This window comes from Phalangium opilio, unplaced genomic scaffold (assembly GCF_054372755.1).
Source record: "Phalangium opilio isolate 3A_F unplaced genomic scaffold, DU_Popi_V2 ptg000037l_1, whole genome shotgun sequence".
Classification (NCBI taxonomy): domain Eukaryota; kingdom Metazoa; phylum Arthropoda; class Arachnida; order Opiliones; family Phalangiidae; genus Phalangium; species Phalangium opilio.
In genome coordinates, this window is record NW_028324160.1 from 6029668 (window position 1) to 6054660 (window position 24993).

At 37.8% G+C, this 24993-nt stretch overlaps 3 protein-coding genes across 8 annotated transcripts; 1 reads left to right on the top strand and 2 right to left on the bottom strand.

The window, feature by feature from the left end:
* Positions 1–834: 834 nt before the first annotated feature.
* On the top strand, positions 835–13106 carry LOC149683497 (uncharacterized). Of its 5 annotated transcripts, XM_089871250.1 has the most exons (12): positions 4864–4994; positions 8166–8515; positions 8603–8688; positions 8764–8874; positions 8945–9159; positions 9228–9296; positions 9353–9448; positions 9528–9651; positions 9703–9832; positions 9960–10171; positions 10280–11905; positions 12107–13106. In XM_089871250.1, the coding sequence occupies exons 1-9, from the start codon at positions 4879–4881 to the stop codon at positions 9823–9825; spliced, it is 1290 nt and encodes a 429-aa protein (XP_089727376.1). In that variant the 5' UTR covers positions 4864–4878; the 3' UTR covers positions 9826–9832; positions 9960–10171; positions 10280–11905; positions 12107–13106. The 5 variants fall into 5 exon arrangements, with proteins under 5 accessions (XP_089727379.1, XP_089727376.1, XP_089727378.1 ...); XM_089871253.1 differs by lacking the exon at positions 4864–4994 and adding an exon at positions 835–959 and having other exon boundaries at positions 10280–13106; XM_089871252.1 differs by having other exon boundaries at positions 9703–9892; positions 10280–13106.
* Positions 2042–13427, bottom strand: LOC149683498 (P2X purinoceptor 7-like). The gene is made up of 4 exons (XM_089871254.1): positions 13179–13427; positions 3636–3809; positions 3424–3517; positions 2042–2549 (listed from the first exon to the last, which is right to left on the bottom strand). The coding sequence occupies exons 2-4, from the start codon at positions 3714–3716 to the stop codon at positions 2074–2076; spliced, it is 651 nt and encodes a 216-aa protein (XP_089727380.1). The 5' UTR covers positions 3717–3809; positions 13179–13427; the 3' UTR covers positions 2042–2073.
* Positions 6071–7445, bottom strand: LOC149683499 (uncharacterized). 2 transcript variants are annotated; one of them, XM_089871256.1, is made up of 3 exons: positions 7257–7445; positions 6905–7052; positions 6071–6838 (listed from the first exon to the last, which is right to left on the bottom strand). In XM_089871256.1, the coding sequence occupies exons 2-3, from the start codon at positions 7022–7024 to the stop codon at positions 6569–6571; spliced, it is 390 nt and encodes a 129-aa protein (XP_089727382.1). In that variant the 5' UTR covers positions 7025–7052; positions 7257–7445; the 3' UTR covers positions 6071–6568. The 2 variants fall into 2 exon arrangements, with proteins under 2 accessions (XP_089727382.1, XP_089727381.1); XM_089871255.1 differs by having other exon boundaries at positions 6071–7052; positions 7257–7437.
* Positions 13428–24993: the final 11566 nt, after the last annotated feature.

Consider the following 24993-nt stretch of genomic DNA (forward strand, 5'->3'; position numbering starts at 1 on the left):
CTCTCACTATATACCAGGCACGGCAGGCAGGCAGTTCTCTCTCTACGTCGCGCTTTCAATTCGTTTCTCGGAGAGACCCCCTTTTCAAAAACGTTACCAGTGCCAGTGGCTCTCTAAGAGCGTGGCGCACATGCGCAATCGGCGCAACCGAGAGAGAAAAAAGTCAGAGAAGTTTGTTTACATTATTACGCGGCCGAGGCTTGAGTTTTACGGTGTCGGTATCTCGGCGATACTCCGATACTCGAGCCGCTTCGCGAATCGTGCGTGCCTACAGCAGGGAGCACAAATCCAAAGGAGAGTCAAAGTTAGAAGGGGGAAGGTACTTTATAACGGCCGGGCACCATGGTTCTCACGCGCACCTACCTCGCGCACACGTGATCCTTTGAGAGGGAAATTCAAAAAGGGTATACCCGAAAATACGTTTAGAGAGAAAGAGAGAGGGGGAATTAGCACGCACGCGGCGTATCGCCGAAAAACTTAAGCCTCGGCCGTAATAATGTAAACAAACTTCTCTGATTTTTTTCTCTCTCGCTTGCGCTGATTGCGCATGAGCGCCACGCTACTAGAGAGCCAGTGGCTCTGGTAACGTTTTTGAAAGGGGGGCTGACGGAGAATTTGGTCTCTCCGGCTCTCCTCTATTTTTGTGCTCACTGCCTACAGTGCTTCGGCGACGGGTTTCTCTCCGAGCTTCTCTCTCTCCGTATCGTGTACGCGTCTGGTAAAATAAAAAAAATCAGGGGTTGGGGGGGGGGGTCTTGTGGCGTGGGCGTCGGGTTTTAAAAAATTCCGAAAAATTATAAAAGAAAATGAAATTTGTATTTGGAAGGACGCTTATATTGTAATTCTCTTCAAAACTATAAAAACGGTACAACTTTATGAATTCCGAACTACCCAGCAGCGGTTCCCACGGATGGGCCATGCCATTACAAAAGATGGGGGAGGGCTGCGACAGGATATAGGTAAAAAAAGGGGGGGCAGCTTTCGTGCACCTAAAAATTTGAATCTTTGCCCGGGATTTGTTAGTAAGCATGGTGAATGATGTTAATTTAAAAATTTCGTAATGGCAGTTCTAAGTATGCAAACGTCACACCGTTCTATCTCTTAGCTCAGTGTAATCCCACCTTGAAGGAGAGAGTAATGGAGTGGAAACCCCCATACCTTAAGCGTTGCCTTTGTACCCCCACCTACGGCACCATAGTCCTCCCATCATCCCCAGCGGTTAGGTAGGGTCGTGCCGGACGAAATTGCAAAGGACGCTCCCTCTATCTCAAAAATAGAAGCTAGTTCTCATTCAAATAAAATGGCGGTACGCGGCAGCACTTAGCAATCGCCTACGGAAGGGTAGGGGCGTGCGCGAGGTACACTGGGAGAGATATGGTGCCGCAGGTCGCCCATCATCATTTCCAATCCATCTGACTCCCTTATCCCTGATCCCACTACCAGGCGCGTAAGTATCCACTCTCATAAATGCGCGCCCAGAGGAAGGGATACATAGTTTACACCCCCTCTCTACCGCCACTAGTCTATAGGCAAAAATGTTATTTATATAAGTGAATTGCAACAAATTTACAAAACCTGTATGAATTTAAATAAAGGTTTACTAAGAAATCATTGAAATTATAAACATATTTACAAAACATAAAAACTTCAAACATATTTACAAAACATAAAAACTTCAAACATATTTACAAAACATAAAAAGTATAAACATATTTACAAAACATAAAGAGTATAAACATATTTACAAAACATAAAAATTATAAACATATTTACAAAACATAAAAATTATAAACATATTTACAAAACAGAAAAATTATAAACATATTTACAAAACATAAAAACTTCAAACATATTTACAAAACATAAAAACTTTAAACATATTTACAAAACATAAAAAGTATAAACATATTTACAAAACATAAAGAGTATAAACATATTTACAAAACATAAAAATTATAAACATATTTACAAAACATAAAAATTATAAACATATTTACAAAACATAAAAATTATAAACATATTTACATAAATCTCCCTCTTTAACCTCCCCCCCCCCTCAGGCAACTCTTTCAATTACCCCGGAAATCTTCCCGGTTGGAACCCTCGGTATTCCCCATCGGGGCTTGGAAATGATTCACGAATACGCCTTACACAACAGGCTGGCAAAACCATCCTGTTGCCAAGGCCGAGGAACCCAAAGAGGGATAGACATAGATTCGCGTAAGCTTGAAATCTCAAGTTTGCGTTATCTATGTCTAAATTCCTCTCAAGGATTAACTCGCCCCTGAGGCGCATCGTCAATATGAGTACCATTGGTTCCAAACAAAATAATTGAAATTGTGGCCTGAGGGTTTCGCATTGAATGGTGCCCTGGATGGTACGACAGCACACATTCTCAAGCGCTGTTGGCATAGGCATACAGATTCCGCATAGGCAGAACTGTTGCCCCTGCGCGGGGGGTGAGGAAGGAGGGGGACATTCCCTCAATCTATCGCTAGTTTGTGTTTGTGGTGCGTCTCCGAGGCCAGGGTCGTCGTTTTCACGTAAAACTATTTCATTAAAACATTGAATATTATCAACCATTCATATTTTAGGCTTTGCAACTAAAATTGCATGAAAGAAACATGGAAGTTTGAAACTGATTTTAGTAGAAGTGTGTGCGTGTTAGTTAGGGTTGGTCAAAGAGCGTTTACCCTAGGTTCGGGAACCTTATTCAAACCAAGGAGGGTATAATGAAGAGGTGTAGAAGGCTGAGGTTGAGAGTTCTCGCTTTGTGCATTTTGCAGCATGCTGGCGTATCTTTCACTGCCCTCACATTGGTTGAAATACAGTAATCGGGGAATTTTAAACTTCCCCCTCTAACTTCTGTTCATTCAGCGCGCCATCGCTTTCGCCTCTCTCTTTCTCTCCAAATCGGCCACTGTCTTCCCCTCTTAAATTTACCTTTAGCTTCTCTCTCTCCAAATCGTGCGCGCGTCCAGGAAAGGCCAGACGCTTGAACCCTCTCTTAAATTTTACCGTAATTATAATTCCATAATTCCGTGTAAAATTAAAAACGAAAAGCGAGAACTCTAAAAATGCCTTGTCAAAGCCGTTAGCTTCTATTTCTCTTCTTTCTATCCTCTTCGTTTAAAGTATAGGGTCCTCGCCTGTGACGTCATTTCATTCCCCCTTTCCTGTCCCCTTGCTGTTTCCAGGAGTATGTCCTTTCAACGCCATATTCACTTACCCGTAAACCGGCTTTAGACCCCTACTTCTTATCCCATTTTTTTCACGCAAAGACCGTATACATAGTCGTGTTCAGTCAGAATGTTATATAGCATAGAAAGTAGGACTACTGAAGTCCAACTGAACACAGCTATAAATGTCTATGGAAAGAGACTTGGAAAGTCTCTGTTATTAGACAGTTAGAAAATGTCTTACTTTCTCCTAAAATGGCTTCCGTTTCCGGAATCAACCTGGCCAATCTTCGGAGAAGTCTATCTTTAGTGGTGATATCTAGACCGTCGATAACATCCTACAAAAAATGTCGTTTACCTTTGAATGTAATTAAATATATATATATATATATATATATATATATATATATATATATATATATATATATATATATATATATATATATATATACGTACATCAACGGCTCTAGATATATTTTCACTAATAGACGGCCCTGCCTCGGCAGGCACTACCAAAACCGAAAATGCCCCCCTCATCGCCGGGTCTTGCGCTTGTCGCACCCTTTTTAGAGCCGGTTGCCGTCTTGCCTGGGCACCGCGACTCCTACGTTTTTTAGGAGCAGGGGTGGGCTATAAAATTTATATTTTGTCCTTTACATCATATGAAAACTAAAAAAATGGGGCTGTCATTCAAATCATGCGTGCATGCAATATTTATCCTCGGATGCTTTATAAACTTATGTTAAAATGGTCTTTAAAGAAATCTGGCCAATGAACAAAGAATGACTTAGGCTAATTTCACGCTATGCCACGCTTGATGCGGCGGTCGCAACACTAAATGTCCCGGACCGTCAAACTGGCCTTATTTTATATTAATTTTAAAAAGTCAAAACCTAACCTCCAGCTCGGGAAGTATCTTCCTTGGGATCCTCATCTTGAGAATTCGAATCCTCGCTTCCTCTTTCCAATTCTTCGATGAGGTCCCGAGTTGGCTCCCCTGCTCTTCCCACAATTATTTGAGGGTCTGGGGCGCGGGAGGTGCTAGGTCTTTGCTGGTTTGTGCAAACTAGCACCTTTTTGCCCACAAACCCGCAGCTACATCGATCGGTGCACTCTACACCATTTGCCCTACATGGGCACCCTAGGCGCCCATGGGCTCGAGCACACACGGACCGACACGAACAACAATTAGAAAAGGGGTCGGCTGAACCCGATTTCATTGCAATTGGGAAGTCTTCCATATTTTTGAACCTTTGTAACGTTGCCCGGATATGTACGTTACAGGTCTCTCTACGAGCGCGATTTTAAGTAGCGAATGTAGGAGATGTTAAAAAGTGACTCTTCGTTTTGAGGGTAGAAATAGAACTGATATTTTATTATTCGGAACAACAGTCAACCTGTCATAAAACCATTCGGAGAGACTTTCTTAACATCTCTCCGCCAAGTCATCAAGCCATAAATTTAGGTAGATTATCGGAAACTCCAATTAGTGCCTAATGGCATCCTAGTCCGGGAGTCAGGGTCACGAGGACCACCCCAGCTAAGATGACAATAGGACACCCTAAAGGCATAGAGGGTTGGAGAGTATGGAGACGCGCGGCTTTTAGCGACTATACGGCGAGTGAAGTAGCCGGCCGTTACACCTTCTACTCTCAAGAACACAAGTTTTAAAATGAAATGAAATGGTAGAGTGTTGGTTATGCCTGATTTGGCTGTGGGAAAAAGTGAAGCGAGCAATTTTAGCATGTTGGCGTTAAAATCAAAGGGGGTGATCACTTTTGGTTTCGTGCCTAATAACCAATGGATAAGGAAAAAGTAATCGTTGTAGACGCTGTACCTTTTACTACAATATAAGGATTATGCTTAACCTTTAAAGGGAGGGTGAAGTAGAAAATGAAGTGATTTTTTATCGATTCTTCTACCAATTAAAAAACCAGTCTGTATGGTGTAACATTCGGAAAATATTCCCGAGTGATTTTAAAATTAAAATTAGGTTCAGATTTTAATAATAATTTTAATTAAGGACGTCCGACCAATCGCGTAACGCCCTGCCTTTTTGTTAACCAAATTCTCGTGTCACGCGCCATGTCTCGCGCCACGATTGTCACGTCGCGCGCAAATTTTATCAAATCTCGTGATAAATTTCATTCAACACGGAACGTGTCACGAGAATTTTGTTAACAGAAAGGCACGGCGTTACGCGATTGGTCGGACGTCCTTATTTAAAATTATCCTTAAAACCTGAGCCTAATTTTAATTTTAAAATTTTTCTGATGTATTTCCTAAATGTTTCACTATGAAGACTGGACTTATAATTTGGACAAGAATCAATAAAAAAATCACTTCATTTTCTACTTCACCCTCCCTTTTTAAGTGGCGTGCGCTTGATAGCGCTAACATGCTTACATATAATACCTTTGAACACGAAATCTGATAGTGATTATCCCCTCGATATAATTATAGTCAGGCTTATCAGCTCCTCTTGTTGGTTGCCCCCAACGGGTGCTCGCTCGCCTGAGATAAATTTTCGATTTCTAGAGTCTGTTCCAACCCCCCCTTACGTGACGTCAGCCTTAGACCTCAAGCGCGCGCGGTTTTGATTCTGTACGGTAGACTATATGAGAATTGCCATGAAATTTATTTTTAAAACGCTAATTATAGGGCATAATTTTTATATATTTTTTAAATTAAATAATTAGAAAGGGTTTGGCATAGATAATTGTGCACATTTTAATAAATAGTAAGGCAGAAACCGAAACTTTATGCTTCTATCAAACTTCATAGTTCAGTACCTATTATGATTTTCTTTAAATTCAAGAGGAAAATGATTACAATTACTTAATAACGGTGATAAGTAATCAATGCATTAGACCAAAAAAATTTAAACCAAGTATAATTCCAATGAAATGAATTTTATTTCTATTGATGAGTTTTGAGATCTTAATTTGAAAACTCCAGCCAATTATAACAATTATAGGAACTTTAGTTTACAATTTTCTTAAATTTTTTACCTAATTTTCTCCCACAATCTGTCTTGCTGGGCTTGATTGAATTGTGATATTTCATTCTAATGAAAATTCTTAATTTGACAAATGAATGGATTAAATCCAAAGGATAAGTTTCATGTTCTTGGTGAATTGAATTGGATATGTTTTTAACAATATTTATTTCGTTGGAGAGGACTTTGTTTGGAAGGAAATTACGAAAAATGGTTTCAAATGAATTCATTGCTTTTAAGAAAGTAGAGCTAGGAACAATTAAACCGCCATAAGATAATATTGTAGCCCAAGATGGTAATTGATAACAATGATCACTCTGACTTGAGTCTCTTAAATCCAGATTGGCATATTTTTTATAGAATTTTTTGGCTATAAAACCAGACATGTATTCTAGCCCATTTTCTTCAAGCTTTGAGAATTAGTTGCTTCATTCGTGAGATTATCAATTGCAGAAGGACTAGATTTCTTTATTAAATTGTTAACGATGACTCGCTCCTCTCTTCGTTGCACTCTGGATTTTCTCTCTGTAGATTTACAGTTTTGACTTCCTTTCAGTCCCAAATTTTCAGTTGGAATAGCGTCTTCCAATAATTCCTTTTTATTAGGAATCCCCAGCAACTCAGACCTAAGATCCCTTTTGTAGGCATGTTCGTTAAAGTGCTGCGAGCAAACATGACTAGTCATGGGATTGAATTTATCCTCTCTGCGGCATTTAAATGCCCAAACCTTTCTCCTATGAATGTCATTTGGAAATTTGTGATACACAATATGTTTTGTACTATCATTCTTTTTGGTTAAAACTAGGCTATTATTGCACGTCGCGACCGCGCACCTTGTTCCAGGCATGGCTCATAAATTTTTATTATGTATGAATCTAAAAATATACAATTTATTCACATTAGTATTTTGGTTTTGCACCCAAATAAGTTATAACAACCCGAACCGAGTCCCTAGTCTTATCCCTTAAGTCTTAATACAAATAAACTAAAGAAGTAAGTTCCAAATATCTCTAAAAGCTTCCTAATTTAGCATTAATATTTCATACAAAAAAGTTATCAGAATAAAGTAATTAATTTACCTTTGAGGATGCCAATACAGCACAAGCTGCACAACTCGCGCATCGAAAGACTATACATAAGCAGACGATGCTTCACTAAGGTCTACGGGAGACGTCATATTCGGCAGCCAATAAAAGTCGCGAATTTTCGAAGGTAAAAGATGGGCGCGTGAGCAAACCTATATTAGCGAAGCGGCAACTCTATAGACCTTGGGTTGCCCCAAGTTTTTATTGTTGTGCTAAAAGCATTCACTTGGTTATTTTGTATACGAGAAGCTATGGGAAACCTTTTACTTTTAGAAGGACAGGATGGTTGCAATTTAGGGGGGGGGGGTACAGAGTCAGGACCAAAAAACTTAATGACTCATGGGACAGACAAGGAGATTGGTTAAAGAATTTTTAGCTTTCCGATGCTTTTGAAATGAAAGCAATGTCTTTTTACTGTTTTTCTACTACAAATTTGTCATAGCGTTGGTGTTGGGTAAAAAACTGAAGAAGTACAGTCAAAACAAAACTGGAGACTTCAGTTACGGTTTTAATATCCATTAAAAGCACTCAAAACGGTGTATCCCTCCCTCTAGGCGCCTGGCAGGGGGATGACACTGAGCTAAGAGCAAAGTAGTCCATACAAGAGCGCGACCAGAGGGAGGGATACACCGTCTACACCCCCTCTACCGCTAGTCCCGTTACTAGTCTATAGCCTTAGATCGTTGTTGGGTGATGTACAACCTTAGCACATTGGAAAGCACACGGACTAATGCAAAATGATTATTGCCTTGTTTGAGAATGATAAAATAAAGGGGCTAGATAAAATTCATCCCCTCTCACCTTAAGAGAAAACGATGTATAGACATGGAGACCGGGGAGTTCTCGCTAGCGAGCATATATCATTATTATTAAATTGGGCATGAAATTGTTTTTCACCATCAGCTATCAGCTTCATTTTTTGAAGCCAGCTGTTGATGTTTTCTGGGAGAGGACGCAAAAAGAAACTTTCGAAGAATTGTCGGGAAAAGAACTTGTAGTAGCTGGAGATGGAAGGATGGACAGTCCAGGGCATTCCGCCATGTTTTGCACGTACACTTTGGCAGATACTGAATCAAAGAAAATCATAGCTATATCCAACAAAGACGTTCGACACGCTGAAGGGAAAAGCCCGAACATGGAGCTCCTGGCTTTCAAAGGTGCTTCCAAAGAGGTTCTGGAGCTTGGCGCCCAACACAATGTCAAAGTGCTGGAAGTCGTCACAGATGCTCATTCAGCAATTTCAGCTGAGCTAAGTTAGTTTGAAGCACGACGTTAACGTTTGGCGATTTTAGAATGCATGGTATATTTATGAAAAAAAATTTATTTGCGACTATTCGTAGGGAAGGAGGATTCTTGTTTGCCAGGTGTAAAACACTCGTGGGACACGTGGCATGGTGGCAAAATAATATTAAAGAGATTGAACGAAGTAAATATGTTTCCATTTTTAAATCTCTTGTCACACTCTTTATCAAGTGAATGAAACAGAACGTGTTTCATGTAGATTGGACTGAAATCTAAAGAACATAGAGATTTATGTCACTGGGCTCCTCTACTACGTAATCATTTCTGGTGGTGCTCCAAAAATTGTCAAGGACAGGTCTTCACTATGAAGGTATTGTGCTATGATTACCTTGAATGAATCTTGAAGAACAGGTGGTCATTTGAAATCCAATTATTTATAGAGTTTGTGGTTGACTTGTCTCCACCATGTTATCAACGAGCATGAGTGGCACTTGGAGATAGGCATGTTCAATCATTGCGACCATGAACCTTTAACTGAAGAGCAGCTGGAAAAACACCCCTGGTTACAAGCCAACTCTCCCACTTTCTTAAAATTAAGAAGCGAAGTTATGAGGAAATACCTCTTGAAAAATATGGGATACTTCACAAACTTTAGGTATGCGTGAGTACATAGAGAGATGAACTGTACCACCATTCATCACGCGCAAATCTTGTTTGTTACAGGCACACAGGCTTTCTCGAAAGTTACCACAGTCTAATTCTAATGTATGCCCCAAAAAGAATCGCTTTTGGGTATGTCTAACTTTGTTTCCATCGTAATCACATAGTAATTTTTGTCTGTGATGTAGCTACTGGGGCTACCAAATAAGGATTAAATTAGCCGCCATAGACCACAACAAGCACTGTGGAAGGCCTCGGGCTTGTAGACAAGATGGACAGCCAAAGTAAAATCTCATTAATATACTTATTATAGCCTATGTGTTTGTGAAATAAGCATAACGGTCATAAATGTGTGGATTCCAGAGATACACGTGCCTACAGTAAACGAACGAAGGCGTGGTACATTGTGCCAATATATGAGAAGAAAAAATATTCTTATATTCCGGAATTAATGCGGATCATTTTTGAACAGAGGGAAAACTTCAAGGTAAAAATAAAATCTGTTCTTTTTCAGCTATAAATTTATTATGATTTCTAGGGGTCATTGAAACAAAAAGTACCACTGGATGCTGATCACCCGTTAAGGATTGCCAAAACCAGAGGAATGGTAGAAGCCCCTTCAAAGGAGGAATTAAGAGAGAAACAGATATCTCGATTTTAAATAATAAGTAATAACTAAATTTCTTGGGAAATGACCGCAAAGCGACCCCCCACCACCCTAATAACTCGTAAGTCATAGGAAGGGAAATTTGCGGTCATCGTGCACTGTCAGTCCTTGAAGGGAAATGAAATCAGCAATATACGAAATAAGAGGTTTCGACAGTTGGAATGCTGAGGAATCAACGCTTATTAGGCTTGGGATCCTAGACATAAGAGACCCAACAAAGGCTTGGGATCCTAGACATAAGAGACCCAACAAAGGCTTGGGATCCTAGACATAAGACACCTGAAAAATCCATCACCACCCTCTTCTTTGGACCAACGTTTCTCGTCCTCATCACCAACGGGTAGGTAAGATGGTGCCTGCATGACACAATCACTGCTATTTAGTATCAGCTCTGGCTTGATATTGATAGCCTGAAACTGACGAAACAGTTTGTTGATGGTCCTTGCAGGTCTTGAGCTAGGGACCTTGTAATGGATGCAGCGAGATGGCGTCATTTGGCATTAGTGACGTTTCATCCCGCATATACCCGCTTAGTCGGTATTAGTTAGGGGCGGCATGGTTTGGGCTGACTTGGCGGTATACCGGTGTCTCCTTGGTCACTTAGATGGACAACACATCCCCATACGATAAAGGACTTCAACCGTTGAAATAAAAGAGAACCAAAGCACGTAACGTATTATTACTTTTAACGTTACTCTAAACTTGGCCTTAATACATCAGTTCATATTTCTTGTTTTATAACCCTCATACTTTATGACATCGGAGGAGAGGTTCCTCAGTATCACCACCATGAAGGGGCCGGATACCTTCCCGCAATTGGAAGCGCCTGAGGAGTTACCCACATCGGAGGCATCAGCGCGGAAGGACCTGCATACCAATGTACCGTTACCATATCTAGATGAGGAATGTACCGAACGCCCTGGAAGCGGAGTCAACGAAGGAAACATGATGCGCCAGTGTCGAACGAGAAGCCTAAATTCCTGTGCCACAAGCAACCAAGAAAGTCGTTTTGTATCTCAAGCGATACAGGCTCGAGAAGAGACGCTGTAAAGGAGTTTTCCTCCGCGGTCTAACCCGGTTTCTCCTTTCCATTAGTTAGTATGCTGTGGCATAGGGGCTAGCCACCACCCCTCTATGCAATGTAAAGGGACCCACCTGTAAACTAGCCACAGGCTTAGTGTAGAAATCCCTTCATAGACAAAGCCTAGTTATTATTATTAGTCCATCTATATCTATATAAATCAAAGTCCTGACAGACTGATAATCAACGCCCAGCCCAAACCGCTTGCCCTAGAAAGCTGAAACTTTGCAGGAACGTTACTTAAAAGTAGTAGGCGCGTACTAAGAAAGATTTTTCCAATTCGCCGCCATCTTAAAAAATGGCGCCCACAAATGTAAAAACTTCTCCATGCAACAAAGCCCGCGCGTTTCAACCGATTTCACAAATATTTAGTACACAGGCAACCTATAGACGGGCTGAATGGTTTTTCGGGTTCGATTTGTTGCCATCTTTTTAAATGGCGGCCAAAAACTTAAAAACCCTTCTTTATGGAATAATGACCGCGTGAACAGTAATAAAAAATGTCCCTAGGGGCTGACGGGCAACGCTGAGTGCCTTTGCTCCTACGGTGCTACAAAAATATTATTTATCTGTTAAATCTAACCATTCTTTGTATCATTTTGATGGAAGTTCTTATTACACGCGAGCGACGCCACCAGTAACAGCTAGTCAGAACATATATATCAACCAATTTTTAAATTTAAATTAAATACAAAATTTTACTTCCTAATTTTTACCTACTACTATTTTGTTTAATAATTATATATTTGTTATGCCTAATAGGATTATCGATTGTAACATTTTATATTTCTGTATAATTATCATATTTGAATGTGTTTGGGGAACAAGTAACGGACGCCGCCACGAGGCGTCGTTTTCCGTTTGTGACCTTTGATCCCGAATATACGCGCTTAGTTACTTTTCAATTAGGTGCGGAATGATTTGGGCTTGTTGGCGGTATACGGGTGTCTCTCACTTAGATGGAAAACTGTTGGAATAAAAGAACTAAATGACGTAACGTATTATTTATTAATTAATTAATGGACTCTATAGTAGTAAGATGTTTTCTCTGGCCCGCTAACTAGCTTTAATGTACGGATTGTACGATTTGGTCTGTTACAGCCTTACTGGGCTCAGCAGATGGGATATTAGGCTTAATAGACACCTGCATTTGATAGACGTTGATACTGATTCTTTCTCTCCTCTTTGCTGCAGCTACAGTGAGGGTGCACAATATGCATTTGGCATCAGTGGTGGGACGTGACCCCTCCCACAATAATAATGACTATAATTAAAGGGTTCCACATCCACAAGTCGCTTGGTACGGATGAAATGACACTACCTAGCTTAAACTGCACTAGGTGAAAGTAGCGCCATTGTCGCGGAGCAAGATTTTTCCAGTGGAAAGTATATGAAAAGGAATTGCTGACCGACTTCAAAATATATTTCCATTGCATATTTTGAGTTTCTATTTTAGAATCAGATACCGCGGTGAACTTCTTGCAAGGTTTTACAATAATAATAATAATATTGGCTTTTTATTGGAACAAGCATTAAGGTGGAGTCCTAATTTACAATGATGTCCAGAGTTAATTTAATAAATAAAAGTAATGGATAATAACTTAGATTAAAAGTATAGAGCCTGTTTACAGATAATCCCAGCCTCATTGCCTTAATTTCTGTGCCACGTGATTGCTCATGGCATCTTTAAAAAGCATTATTGATGTTATTATTTTGTGGTGATTTTCTAGTTCATTCCAACATTTTATGCCTTGAAATTTTACATTCTTGTCTCTAACGCGCGAGTTACAACTTTCAGGGTAGAAGTTATATTTGTCTCCACGTGTTCTTATATTATTATTTCCCTTTGGGAACCAGTTTATTACATATTCTGGGAAGAGACCATTTCTCACTTTAAACATGAAAATTAACAGGTCAAAGTAGTAGTTGTAGTCCGTGGTATTTATATTTGCGACTTCCGTCGCGGAGGAGTATTTTCGAGTATTGGATATAAATGTATGTATATTTTTGAAAGTAATTGGTTTATTTGTTCACTTTGTTTATATATTGGAAACAGTAAGTTGTCCCTTTGATTACGTGTGGCAGAATTGGGCTCAAACATGTTTATTTGCTATTACAATTATGAAACTAAATTAGTCAAACGCAAAGGTGAATCTATTTCTTTTCAATGTCAATAAAGGATCAATGTATTGTATTTGTGGTTTATCATTATAATAAGCACACAGTAAGACCAAGTGTAAGTCACTGAACTAAATTAAATACTTACTAAAATAGGACGAATGCATTTCAATATCGTGGCTATGTAGGATCACATCCGCAAACCAAAATTTTGGAATAAAAAGAGTATAAAACAAGCGTTCAATATAAAACTATTTTATTTTTTTCCCGAGTGACCGAACATTCTCAAATATAATAAGTAAATCTTACACCTTCATTTCAGTTTAGACCATCTAAATAATCAAAAACAAACCACCCTTTCACAGCATGAAGTTAGAATAATAAACAGCCCGCGCCTTCAAACCGCCGTCTGCTCTAAGTCTAAACTGTTAAATGGCAACTTATGTCCAGCACTGGTAGAAAAAAAGGGTCTGATCATAAACCAACCTTAAAAATTAAAGGTGGCAGCACATTCTTGGATTTTTTTGAAGCTGTGCGGACAAGTACAACTCTAGGGGCGAATCGTGAGCAGATTTCCGCTTTAAGTCAGAGTATTTTTTCCCGCGGGCGAAGTTTTGGATGAAGTTATTGGAGATCAGCTCTTACAATTTAATACTTTATTTTTTGCCCAATATGCCATTCGAAAGACAATTTTGAGCTGTATCAATTGAAATAATTTTCAATTAAATCCGTCCATAAATGAAAAACAGTCCACTAGAAAAACTTAAAATCTAGACACCTTCAATACTTAATTCCTAGAGGGCACCCTATCTGGGTATAGGTTTAACTCTGAACTTATTTTACCATGTAAAAATTTTCCTTCTATGGTGGTATTAAGACTGGCGGAACGAAGGGCAAAGGTAAAACTGGTCGGTTGGCTCCCGCAGCGAAATTTTGGAGTTGTTTTGATGTACAGAGCTACCGAGGAAAGGGGTATATACTATACCCCTTTCCTCGGTAGCTCTGTACTTATATACCGTATATACGGAAGACTATATAAGTTTTAAAGAGGCTTCATTCGCTTCGTCAAAGAATTGTGATGCTCTAAAATTAGCAAAGTTAGTCAAGTACCGAGTGAAACTGAACTGCAAGCCTTCCTCTCTGCATTTTGTTTGGCTACAAAACGACCTGGCGTCGAAAAGAGACGTGGTCGTAGTCTGAGACTTGGTATTGGCGAAATATTTCTTCCCATAATTTCGATGACTCCCTTTACGACTAAGAACTTTACTTCGGGGTCTTTTTTTCTGTCGATTAAATTGTTTTTTTTTCCTAGTAGTGATAAAGGTCTACTTAACTCTGTTGCTATATCCATTTTAATTTCGAAGTTAGATAGCGATACGCTTGTAGGTCAAAATAGCGAAATCCAAAATGTAGAAGGCACAATATCGACAGTCAAAATAGCAAAAACAACAACAGCGAAATGCAACAATAGCGAAATATCTTTATAGCGATAGCAAAGTTAGCGAATTACAGTTACCTCAAAATCTTTAAACGCTAAGTACATTTTTAGCGAAATTAATAACAGATAATACCAGAGGTGGATTAGGGGAAGTTACGAAAGTGGCCGAATTTCTGGATGGGCAAATGCTTTGTAAAAGCGATGGGGGAACATAGAGCTACTCTTTATTTTTTAGCCCCCCTCCCAAAATGAGAGAGAATTCGCGAGGATAGCAGGGTAACGATATCGCCACCTAACGGATTGAAAATAGCGTCTGCTTAGTTTAGTGTATGATGTACAAGGCTTACTCAGTCAAGAGTCGTTTTGGAACAATCGTCGGGAGGCGCGGACTTTCCCTTAAGAAGTTAATAGAACAATTAAAAAATGATCTCAGCTATTTTGTGATTTCCTCTGAAACTAGAGTAGCGTTGGTGGCCCATATTTTAAGTTCCAAAGCAGGGTAAATACCTTTCCGTTTAGGTTTAACATCCGATTTCTTTGGTGGTATTGTGACGGGGTTTATTAAAGTCAAGCACTGGGTTGAAACTGATTTAAAGCGCGGCAAAGGCTTAGCTATCTTTTCCGATTTTTCGCTACTTTTTGTCGGTTTTTTATCTATGTTACAACCTACAGACTTATTTCTCATATTTTGTTTGACCATTAAATAAAAATTACATTGAGTTGATACTTCTTCATAACTTTTAGAGCTGTTAATACTCATAATAGGTCGCGAAGAGTTTTCAAGCTTAACTTCGGAGGCCATTTTCTCAATTTCCCGTGTTACTTCTCTTAACATCCACCAGGTAGAGACCTTAATTTTACTCCGTTGATAGAGGGGAGGAATTTTAACCCACCCAGCCGTTCCTCTTCCTCTCTCTCGTAAATAAAATGCCCCCACAGTGAGCCCTATGGCTCGTTCATAACTTCCCCTAATCCACCTCTGATAATACCTTTACAACGAAAGTAGTAAAGATTCGAAAACTACCAAATTGAATGCACATGTGATGAAGAAAGCATCGTTATTACAACATAATCAAAGCATTGGTCGAGTAATCCTGAAACTATAATACAGCCCGCCATTAAAGGTCTAGACTGTTTCGAGAACCTTTTGAAATCATAGCTTAAATACTGTCGAGAGCCTCTTCAGAGCTAAATCCCCCATCAGAGAAAAATAGACATAATCAAATGGACATAATCCCCTCTCGTAGGCGACAAATTCCCCCCAGCCCCAGGACAAATTCCCACCAAACTGTGAATGATAGGGAAGAAAATATCTATTATATTAAGTCAAAAGTCCATTATGGGCTTTTGATTAAGTATATAAAATAAAGAACAATATTATGCAAAAAGAGTAATGTTATATCGGAAGTAAATATAAAATGTAATTTTTTGAAAAGGGCATGTTATTTTGGGAAGTCAATGAAGATATACAACAATATTTTGGAAAAGGCATATTATTTTGGAAAGTCAATGAAGATAACCACATTATTTTGTGACCTTGATAAAAAATCCCTTAGTATTCTATATAACGCTTTGTTCCAACCAATGTTTGACTACTTAGACATATTATATGGCACTGCCTCTAAAACTAACTTTAAGTGGCTTCAAGTATTACAAAACCGTTGAGCGAAGCGTATTTTACGAAAAGACAAAAGATTCTCGGCTACGGAAGCAAGGTCTGAACTTGGGTGGTTGGATTTGTCCAAAAGATAGGAGTTACATATTTTGAAATTAATGTTTAATATCATTAACGGTGAAGCACCAAATTATATAATTGATATATTTCATAATGCCCTCAATGGCCCTAAAAAACATATAACCAGAGGTAGTGAACATAATCTTTATGTTGAAAATTCCGAAAATAAATTTACACAGAAAAGTATTAAAAGTAGAGGTGTAAAGTTATGGAACTCTTTGCCAGAAGTAACTAAAAAATCAGACACAAGGGCAATTTTTATAAATAAAATATTAGCCTTCTTGAAAAATGATACATAATGATTCGAAATTTAATTTTTAATTTTTTATGTGGATTATAATTTAACTTGTCGGGACTCTCGTGTAAACCAGATTTATCTGAATGTGAATATCCCTGTTAAAGCTTATTATTATTATTTTTATTATTTTGGAAAAGGCATTTTATTTTGGTTAGTCAATGAAGATAAACCACATTATTTTGGAAAAGGCATATTATTTTGGGAAGTCAATGAAGATAAACCACATTATTTTGGAAAAGGCATATTATTTTGGGAAGTTAATGAAGATAAACAACAATATTTTGGAAAAGGCGTATTATTTTGGGAACTCAATGAAGATAAACAATATTTTGGAAAAGTCATATTATTTTGGGAAGTACCTAACCTAACCCAATCCAATCGAACCTAAACGAACCTAACCTAACCCAACCCGAATAAAATTAAAATATTGACAAACTGAACGTAAATATTGCATGTCATTGACACCACCAATTAACCAATCCAAAGCAAAAATTGTTTCGTATTTGCGAATTTTCACCATAGTTACGCTATTAACTTTTACGTAAACCTATTTTTGCCCTAGAACTGAATGAAAGTCACAAATTAATTAGAAATAAGTCAAATTTAATTTTAATAATATTTATTTACCTTCGGGGAATCGAACAAACCAACCTTCACTCCGCTGTTCAACGCCTTATCCACTATGCCACCAGATCCTGACGCTTCTAGTGTGTTAGACAATTTTGATATTGTATTTTTTTACGACCTTTTTATTATACACTTTCGTGGGATTATGACCGGAGGATTTTGTCTAGAGCGTGGGGGGATTTTGTACTCTTTCCTCGGATGGGGGAAAATGACCGGGGGATTTTATAGGTTTTCAAAAATGGGGGATTTATGACCGGGGGTCTTTTGTCTTGAGGGTATTTAGTCCGTATACCCTAGGTTTTTTTCATTCCCTGTTACGGGGGATTATGGTCGGTGTTTTATTTTTTAGTATGTAGTGCGTATGCATTGTTTAAAATATTTTAAGGTACCGTAAGAAATTCGCTATTGTTGTTCTCTCTAATATTTCATTTCGTTGTTGTTGTTCTCACTTGCACTTCACTAACCTGGCTATCTCTATTATTGCATTTCACTAACCTGGCTATCTCTATTATTGCATTTCACTGTTGTTCTCGCTATTATTGCATTATTGTTTGTTTTGATGAAATTAACACGCTATTTTAGCAATCGACATTTTGTTTACGATATTGTGACCTGATACCATTTTTAACATCACCTCAAACTATCTTCTAGTTGGTTTTGTTTCGAAACCTTTCGTGCTATAAGGGTCATGAAGACTGCGTTCAACTACCTGCAACAGGAAAAATACGGTCACTCTCCGTTTGCGGTTATTTTGGCAACGCTACGTCATGAGTGTCTAAGCGAAATGTTTTAGCGTTGTAGATAGGATCTCTTCAAAATGGCGTCTGCTGCTAAAAATTAATTACAAAAGCGTACTTTCAAGCAGCTCACGAAGAACCAATTTTAAATTTGAAAACGATTTAGTTTATTTTTAAAATTATTCTCGAAACTAATGTTTTTGTGGCTCTCGTACAAATCATTAGTCGCCATTACGAAACGAATGTACTAAAAAATAACCTACTCCCTTGCCATTTGGTTCGTTGACGGTCCGATTAAAAACGTCACGTGAAAACCGGAAGTGAAAACATCATAGAACCAAAAACATTGGACTCGGTTGCGAGTAGTTGAAAGCAGCCGACGCCAGACTTAAAATGTTTTTCGTATACTTGTAGGCGATCAGTACCGGTCGTTTGGGTCATTTGGGCGACGGAGTCAGACGAGACCCGATCAGTGCCGGGGCGACATCGGTGCCTTTCGGTGTCATGAAGGCTTTGCACGAAAAGTATGCCTTCGGTTGGGGCCGAGAGCACATGCAAGGGTTAGTCGCTCGGTTGGGAGAACATAATTTTCACTATCTATGTGACCAACACTGTAAGAAATTACCGTAAAATTTACAGTCAAATTACCGGCAGCTTGCTGCCAGTAGTTTGACCGTGAAAAATAATGTCAACTTTACATTGGAAAACAATGCAAAAGGATAGCCAAAAACGCAACTTGTAGGAATGTAAATTTACAGCTTTATCATACTTAAGTCTGTGATTAATTAAAATTAATTTTCAATGAATAATTTCCATTAAATTAACGGTATGTTGCATATAAAATTAACAGTTACATCTTCGCCAAAATGAACGGTTGCCATGCACTTGATTTTAAGTTTTATATATATTGAATTTAAGTGGGCCCAGTAAATATGAATGTACCCGAAACGTGAACTTCGCATTTACGCAACATTTTGTATTCCATGACACCGTAAATTGAAACTTTATTCTCCCGTAATATCCTGGTAATATTCACATCCGGGTAACATTTGGTTTTCGATGATCCCATAATATTTTTAACCAGTAAAATTCGCTTGGTTTTCGATAACGCCGTAAACTAAAATGATGTTACATCAATAAAATGCCATTCATGAATCATTAGGTTTTGTCTAATTAGCCCAGAACTAGCTTCAAACAGTGAGAATATGCACAAGTGAAGGGATGATAGAGCTTGATCGAACCTCAGCACTACGTCTATAAAGTTACGGTCATGACTCTTAATTCGATACCGTGAACTTATACGTTATTTAAACGTGTAACTAACTTTCGGCTCGTTCTGAACCGTTAGGGCTTTTCAGAGAGTTCTAAAGAGGACACGTAACAGCATTAATTTTCACCGTATACCTCATAGCTCGAGCCTCGGGATGGGTGTCAAGGGGTGTCGTAACCTTTCCGAGCCACTAGGACATCGAAGGAAATTATAACATCAAGAATTACTTTCCTTTGTATCTAGTATTGTAAAGATCTGCATTTAGAATATATATAAATGTAGTAAAGCTAAATTTAATTGATAACACCTCATTTTAAATATGAATATTAGAAGGTGTTCTTGGCATGTGTAAATGAAGCGGAGCTTTATATCTGCGCGACTACTAAAGGCAACGCTATGCCGAAAAATATTTCTCATCTCTTCCTTTTATCGTGATAAAGACCATATTAATATCTCTAAGGTTACGTAACATCTTAGCACAAAGAATAACTAGCTAGGAGTATGAACCAAGGAGTAAAAGCTGCAGTCTTATTATGAAATATGAAATCTTTACGCTAATTTCTTTCATATAAATTCGTTAAATAGTTGTGTTCCACTATAGTCTTCATCTATTTGATTTTTTATGAGAAATCTGCTTTATTAACTAAAGATATCCTTACTAAAATACTAACTTTGGACAAAGTTTATATGATTTGTAATGCGTTTAAGCAACGTCTGTATTATTAAATACTAACTTTGAAATGAAATTAGTGTGTCGAGTTCATAGAAAATCTTCATTACTCCTTCTGTATAAACTTTGAGGATTAACAGATGTTTTACATAATTAATTTAAGATATCTAATTTATGTTAATTATTTTCTTCTTTAGTTACATATACTAACTGTGAATCAATTGCCTTTTATACCCTAAATTTACAAATATTATGAAAAAGGGGTACGCTAGAAGTGAAACGCTAACAAAAACTATGTTTAAAATTATTTTAGGAATACCGTTTCTTAAAACGACTAAACTCGTTCTATTATACGGCCTATTTGTAGAACTTATCATTCAGGGAAAATCCTCCACTCATTTTAGGAATATTTTATTCGGATTTTATATTGAATTATACATTAACTACAGTAGAAAAAACTGTTAGGTTTAATTGACATTGACAGTCGTACTGTGCGGTCGCATTGAATTTTGCTCCGTGTTTGTGTGTTTGCCGAGGCCCGTAGTTCTTAAAATGAAGGTTTCGTATCTGCCTGGTCTCGTAGGTATAGTTTACTCTTTATTATTTCTGACATTTACTTCGAGACTATTTGCGTTCGGGTGCTATGTCGATTTATGTGCTTCAAATGTATCTGATTATTCGTATATCGTATATCGAATTTGCGAGACAATACTCGTCTTACTCGTTCGATGTGTTTTCACCGTCTAAACAGTTTGCTTTTATTAAGCATAAACCTAACGCTAGATTGCCTAAGTCGCGTAATTTTAGCCTTTGGTGTGTTTGCACCGTAATTCTTCTCGCCGGTGATATAAATTTAAATCCCGGTCCAGCCAGAAAAATTCCGTGTAAGATTTGCTTAAAAGTCGCCCGTCGTAGCAAAAAAAGTATTCGTTGTCATGAGTGTGAAATCGATTTTCACTCAGCTTGTGTCTATTTTAACAATTTAAAAAATTTCACATTATCGTGCGATTCAAAATTTATTTGTTTTGACTGCGGGATTCCGAAAATCGATGATTCGCTTTTTGTTAATTCAAGTATGTTTCTCGATGAAAATTCTCTTAATGGGATTAACATTCCTAAAATGCAGGGTGTCAAAAAAACTAAAATTAAGCGACGAAAAAAACTGGAAACCATATCCTTCTATTTGTCTAACGTTCATAGTATTAGACAAAAATTGCGTGATCTCGACGTGGTAGCTCGCATTATGAATCCGGATATTTTTTTGTTAACTGAAACCTGGCTTGGTCCTGATATTTGCTATACTGAACTCTTCGAAAGTAATTACATAGTGTTTCGACGTGATCGTGCTACTAGGGGTGGTGGAGTCTTGCTAGCCATAAACCTAAGTTTATCTCCGGTTTTGCTGGATATTCACCCTGCAGTTCGTGTCTCTCCTGGTGGCATTGAAATTGAAGCTGTGTTTGCTTCTGCTAAGGCGGATGAAAGGTCAATCTTGATTGGTTGTCTTTATGTCCCTCCGCCGTGTATCCATGATTATGTAATAGGGGTTTGTGCCTTACTTAATAGTATCATTGATGAGATTAACAACCATGATATTTTCATCTTAATCGGAGACTTTAATATGGCTAATCTTGGTCTTCCGAAACCAACCCCCAATTGCCTCTCATCACTTGACATGTTCGAATGTGTCTCAAATCTTGGTTTGCATCAAGTTGTCTCTGACAAGATGAGGAATAATAATACTCTTGACCTTGTGTATATTAATGAGAAAAGATTTATTAAGAATGTAGTCTCTGTGGATAATTTACCTGGTTGTGATCATAATGCTGTGACTGGTGAATTAATTTGTAAAGTATCTCAGAATAAGGTGGTGTAGCGCTTAAGTTTTGATTTTCGCAATGCTGATATTGTCTCGCTAAATGGACTTATAAGTCACGCTCCTTGGGACATGGTTTTAAACTTAGAAAATGACGTTGACGAGGCCTGGGACAATTGGTTATCAATGTTTCCTGCTTGTCTTGATGATAGTATTCCTAAGATTACTTCTCGCCCTAAGCGAAAATTTAATCCTTGTATAACGGGTCCGATAATTCATTTAGCCAATGTCAAAAAAACACTATTTAAAAATCTCAAATCCAATTTCACCGAGTTTAATAGAGCTAGATTCAGTCGTCTGACAAATAAGATCAAGGACTTATCTCGTATTTCTTATGCGAATCATGTTAGGCAACTCTCAAATAATTTACGCTCTGAGCCTAAAAAGTTTTGGAAATTTGTCGCCCTCAAATCGAAACTCCCAATTCCAAACTTTATGAAGAACAATGGGGATAGCATTAGTGATTGTGCTATCATTGCTACTAAATTCAATGAGTACTTTTGTTCTTGTTTCTGTAAATCTGGCCCAATTCCTAACCCAGCTGACATTTTGTATAATCTTCCGCTACCAGTCGATGATGAGCTAAACTTATTGTTTACTCCATCTTTGGTTATCACCGCTATCAATAACCTGAAATGTAACTCTTCCCCTGGTCCAGATGGTGTAACCCGAGAAATGTTACAGCTTTCTCGTGATAATGTGTCGTATCCTCTGTCGGACATTTTAAATTACTTGTTGAAGGTAGGCAGACTTCCGGCTGCTTGGAAAAAGGTTAATGTTGTTCCTCTATATAAGGGTTCTTCCTTAGACAGATCTGATATGGCGTCCTACCGTCCCATATCCTTATCCTTTGTGTTCTGTAAAATTATGGAATCAATTGTATCTGATTTCATTAATTCTAAATGTATTAAGCCCGGCGTGCTCCCTGAAAAGCAGTTTGGTTTTAGAAAGGACTTCAGTTGCGTAACGCAGTTAGTCCAGGCTTTCCATTCCTGGGCTTCTTTGTTAGACTTACGTGTACCATCCAATGTACATGTCATAATTTTTGACTGGAAAAAAGCCTTTGACTCTGTTCCTCATGATCGCCTCATTTTTAAGCTTTATGGTGTTGGTATTCGCGGTCCTATTCTAGCTTGGGTTGCTGATTTCTTAAGGAATCGTGAACAGAGAGTTGTCTTTCAAGGTGAATTTTCGGGTTATCAACCTGTTACCACTGGCGTACCTCAGGGATAAATATTGGGTCCCTTACTGTTCATTCTGTACGCCCATGATCTTCACCTTGGTATTTCCCCTGATACTAATCTTTGGCAATACGCTGATGATTCCTTTCTCTCTCGAGCTGTGCGCTCTATGTCGGACACTGTGTTACTTCAGAGAGATATAAATATAATCGTTGACTGGGGAATTAGAAATCTTTTGTCTCTAAATGTATCGAAATGTTCATATATCATTTTAACTAGACGTCGCAATGTATTTAATGTTGATTATTGTGTCTCTAATCAAATCTTGCCTCGGGTCTTTAAATGTAAGTTACTTGGGATTTTTATTTCAAGTGATTTAAAATGGGCTGATCATGTCTTATACATTACCTCTAAAGCCAGGCGCTTGACTGGTTTAATTAATAGAACTTTTGATCGTTCAAAAGCAGCTGTTATAGCGTTTAAGTCTCTGGTAATTCCTGTTTTGGAATATGGGTCTGTGGTATGGTCTCCTCATTTTCGAAAGGATATTGACAGTGTTGAACGGGTCTTGAGACATTTTACTTTTTATCAATTGAACCAGTCATGGTTCAATAATGTGCAAAATTGCAATAGAATACAATATGGTGATCGTTTAAAAACTCTGAATTTTTTACCTATGTATGCACTCAGACAGTTTTCTAGTCTCGTCTTTTTATACCGGGTAATCTACGGTCATTATACCTTTCCTTTACTAGATTATGTCATTATTAATGAAAGGCACGAAGTTTTGACATTTGCCATTGGTAAAGATAGATGTGATGCACTTTTTCATTCATTTTTTTCGTGTCGTTAGGGATTGGAATTCTCTCCCAATTGACATAAGGTGTAGTGATACGCTAGCCTGTTTTAAATTCAAATTGTATCAAAAATTTTTAAATGACGATTGCATATTATAATTATTTTTAATGCCTCATCGATTTTATCTATATAACTATGGTTTAATATGACTATTGGTTTTTATAATTTTCTTTGTTTTAATTTAATTTATGTATTTTTTTTCTTTTTTGTATTTGTCTGGGTCAACAAGCTTTGTACTGGGAGTTACACCTTTTCTTGTTGGCCTCCAATTTATATATTGGAAAATAAACATTATTACTTTAATTAGTACCCAAAAAGTTATAAGTGCAATATGACCTTCAATTTTTCATATATTTACGTACAAAATATAAAAACATTAATTGGCTAAAACATTTTTTTAAGAAGAGGCTTTTTAGACCAAATTACTGCAATAATTTACCGCCAAATTCGATTGTATACCATTGGGTCGAATCCCATTGGATAGAATGTCTCGTTCGACCGAATCCCATTAGACCGAATACCGCAATTTGGGCGGTTTTCCAATCATGAATTTTCCTTTCAATCCTATTTTTCTATTGATTTTCCTATGAAAATAACTTCTTGTTATTGCAGAAAATACTAAACCAAACGTAACCTAATATAACAGTAATGTTTTGGAAAAGGCATATTTTTGGAGAAGTCAATGAAGCTAAATTTCAATATTTTGGAAAAGGCGTAACATTGTTAAATGATTTATAAATTATTACTAACCTAATTTAACCAAACCTAACCTAACATAGAAGTAATGTTTTGGAAAAGGCATATTATTTGAGAAGTCAATGAAGCTAAACATCAATATTTTGGAAAAGGCGTAACATTGTTAAATGAATTATAAAATATTACTAACCTAACCTAACCCAACCAAACCAAACCAAACCTAACCTAACATAACAGTAATGTTTTGGAAAAGGCATATTATTTGAGAAGTCAATGAAGCTAAATTTCAATATTTTGGAAAAGGCGTAACATTGTTAAATGATTTATAAAATATTACTAACCTAACCTAACCTAACCTAACCAAACCAAACCAAACCTAACCTAACCTAACCTAAACTAACCTAACCTAACCTAACCTGACCAAACCTAACCTGACCTGACCAAACCTAACCTGACCTGACCTAACCTAACCAAACCTAACCAAACCTAACCCTAAACTAACCTAACCTAACCTAACCTAACCTAACCTGACCAAACCTAACCTGACCTAACCTAACCTAACCTAACCAAACCTAAC

Coding starts and splice junctions, on each gene's coding strand:
- LOC149683499 (XM_089871255.1), bottom strand. CDS start 7,024: ATGCCTGGAACAAGGTGCGCGGTCGCGACGTGCAATAATAGCCTAGTT.
- LOC149683497 (XM_089871252.1), top strand. CDS start 4,879: ATGCCTGATTTGGCTGTGGGAAAAAGTGAAGCGAGCAATTTTAGCATG. Junction 4,995..8,165: donor AACCAATGGATAAGGAAAAA/GTAATCGTTGTA, acceptor TTTCACCATCAG/CTATCAGCTTCATTTTTTGA. Junction 9,449..9,527: donor AGACAAGATGGACAGCCAAA/GTAAAATCTCAT, acceptor TGTGGATTCCAG/AGATACACGTGCCTACAGTA.
- LOC149683498 (XM_089871254.1), bottom strand. CDS start 3,716: ATGAGGGGGGCATTTTCGGTTTTGGTAGTGCCTGCCGAGGCAGGGCCG. Junction 3,518..3,635: donor ATATATCTAGAGCCGTTGAT/GTACGTATATAT, acceptor CATTTTTTGTAG/GATGTTATCGACGGTCTAGA. Junction 2,550..3,423: donor GGAAGCCATTTTAGGAGAAA/GTAAGACATTTT, acceptor TTAATGAAATAG/TTTTACGTGAAAACGACGAC.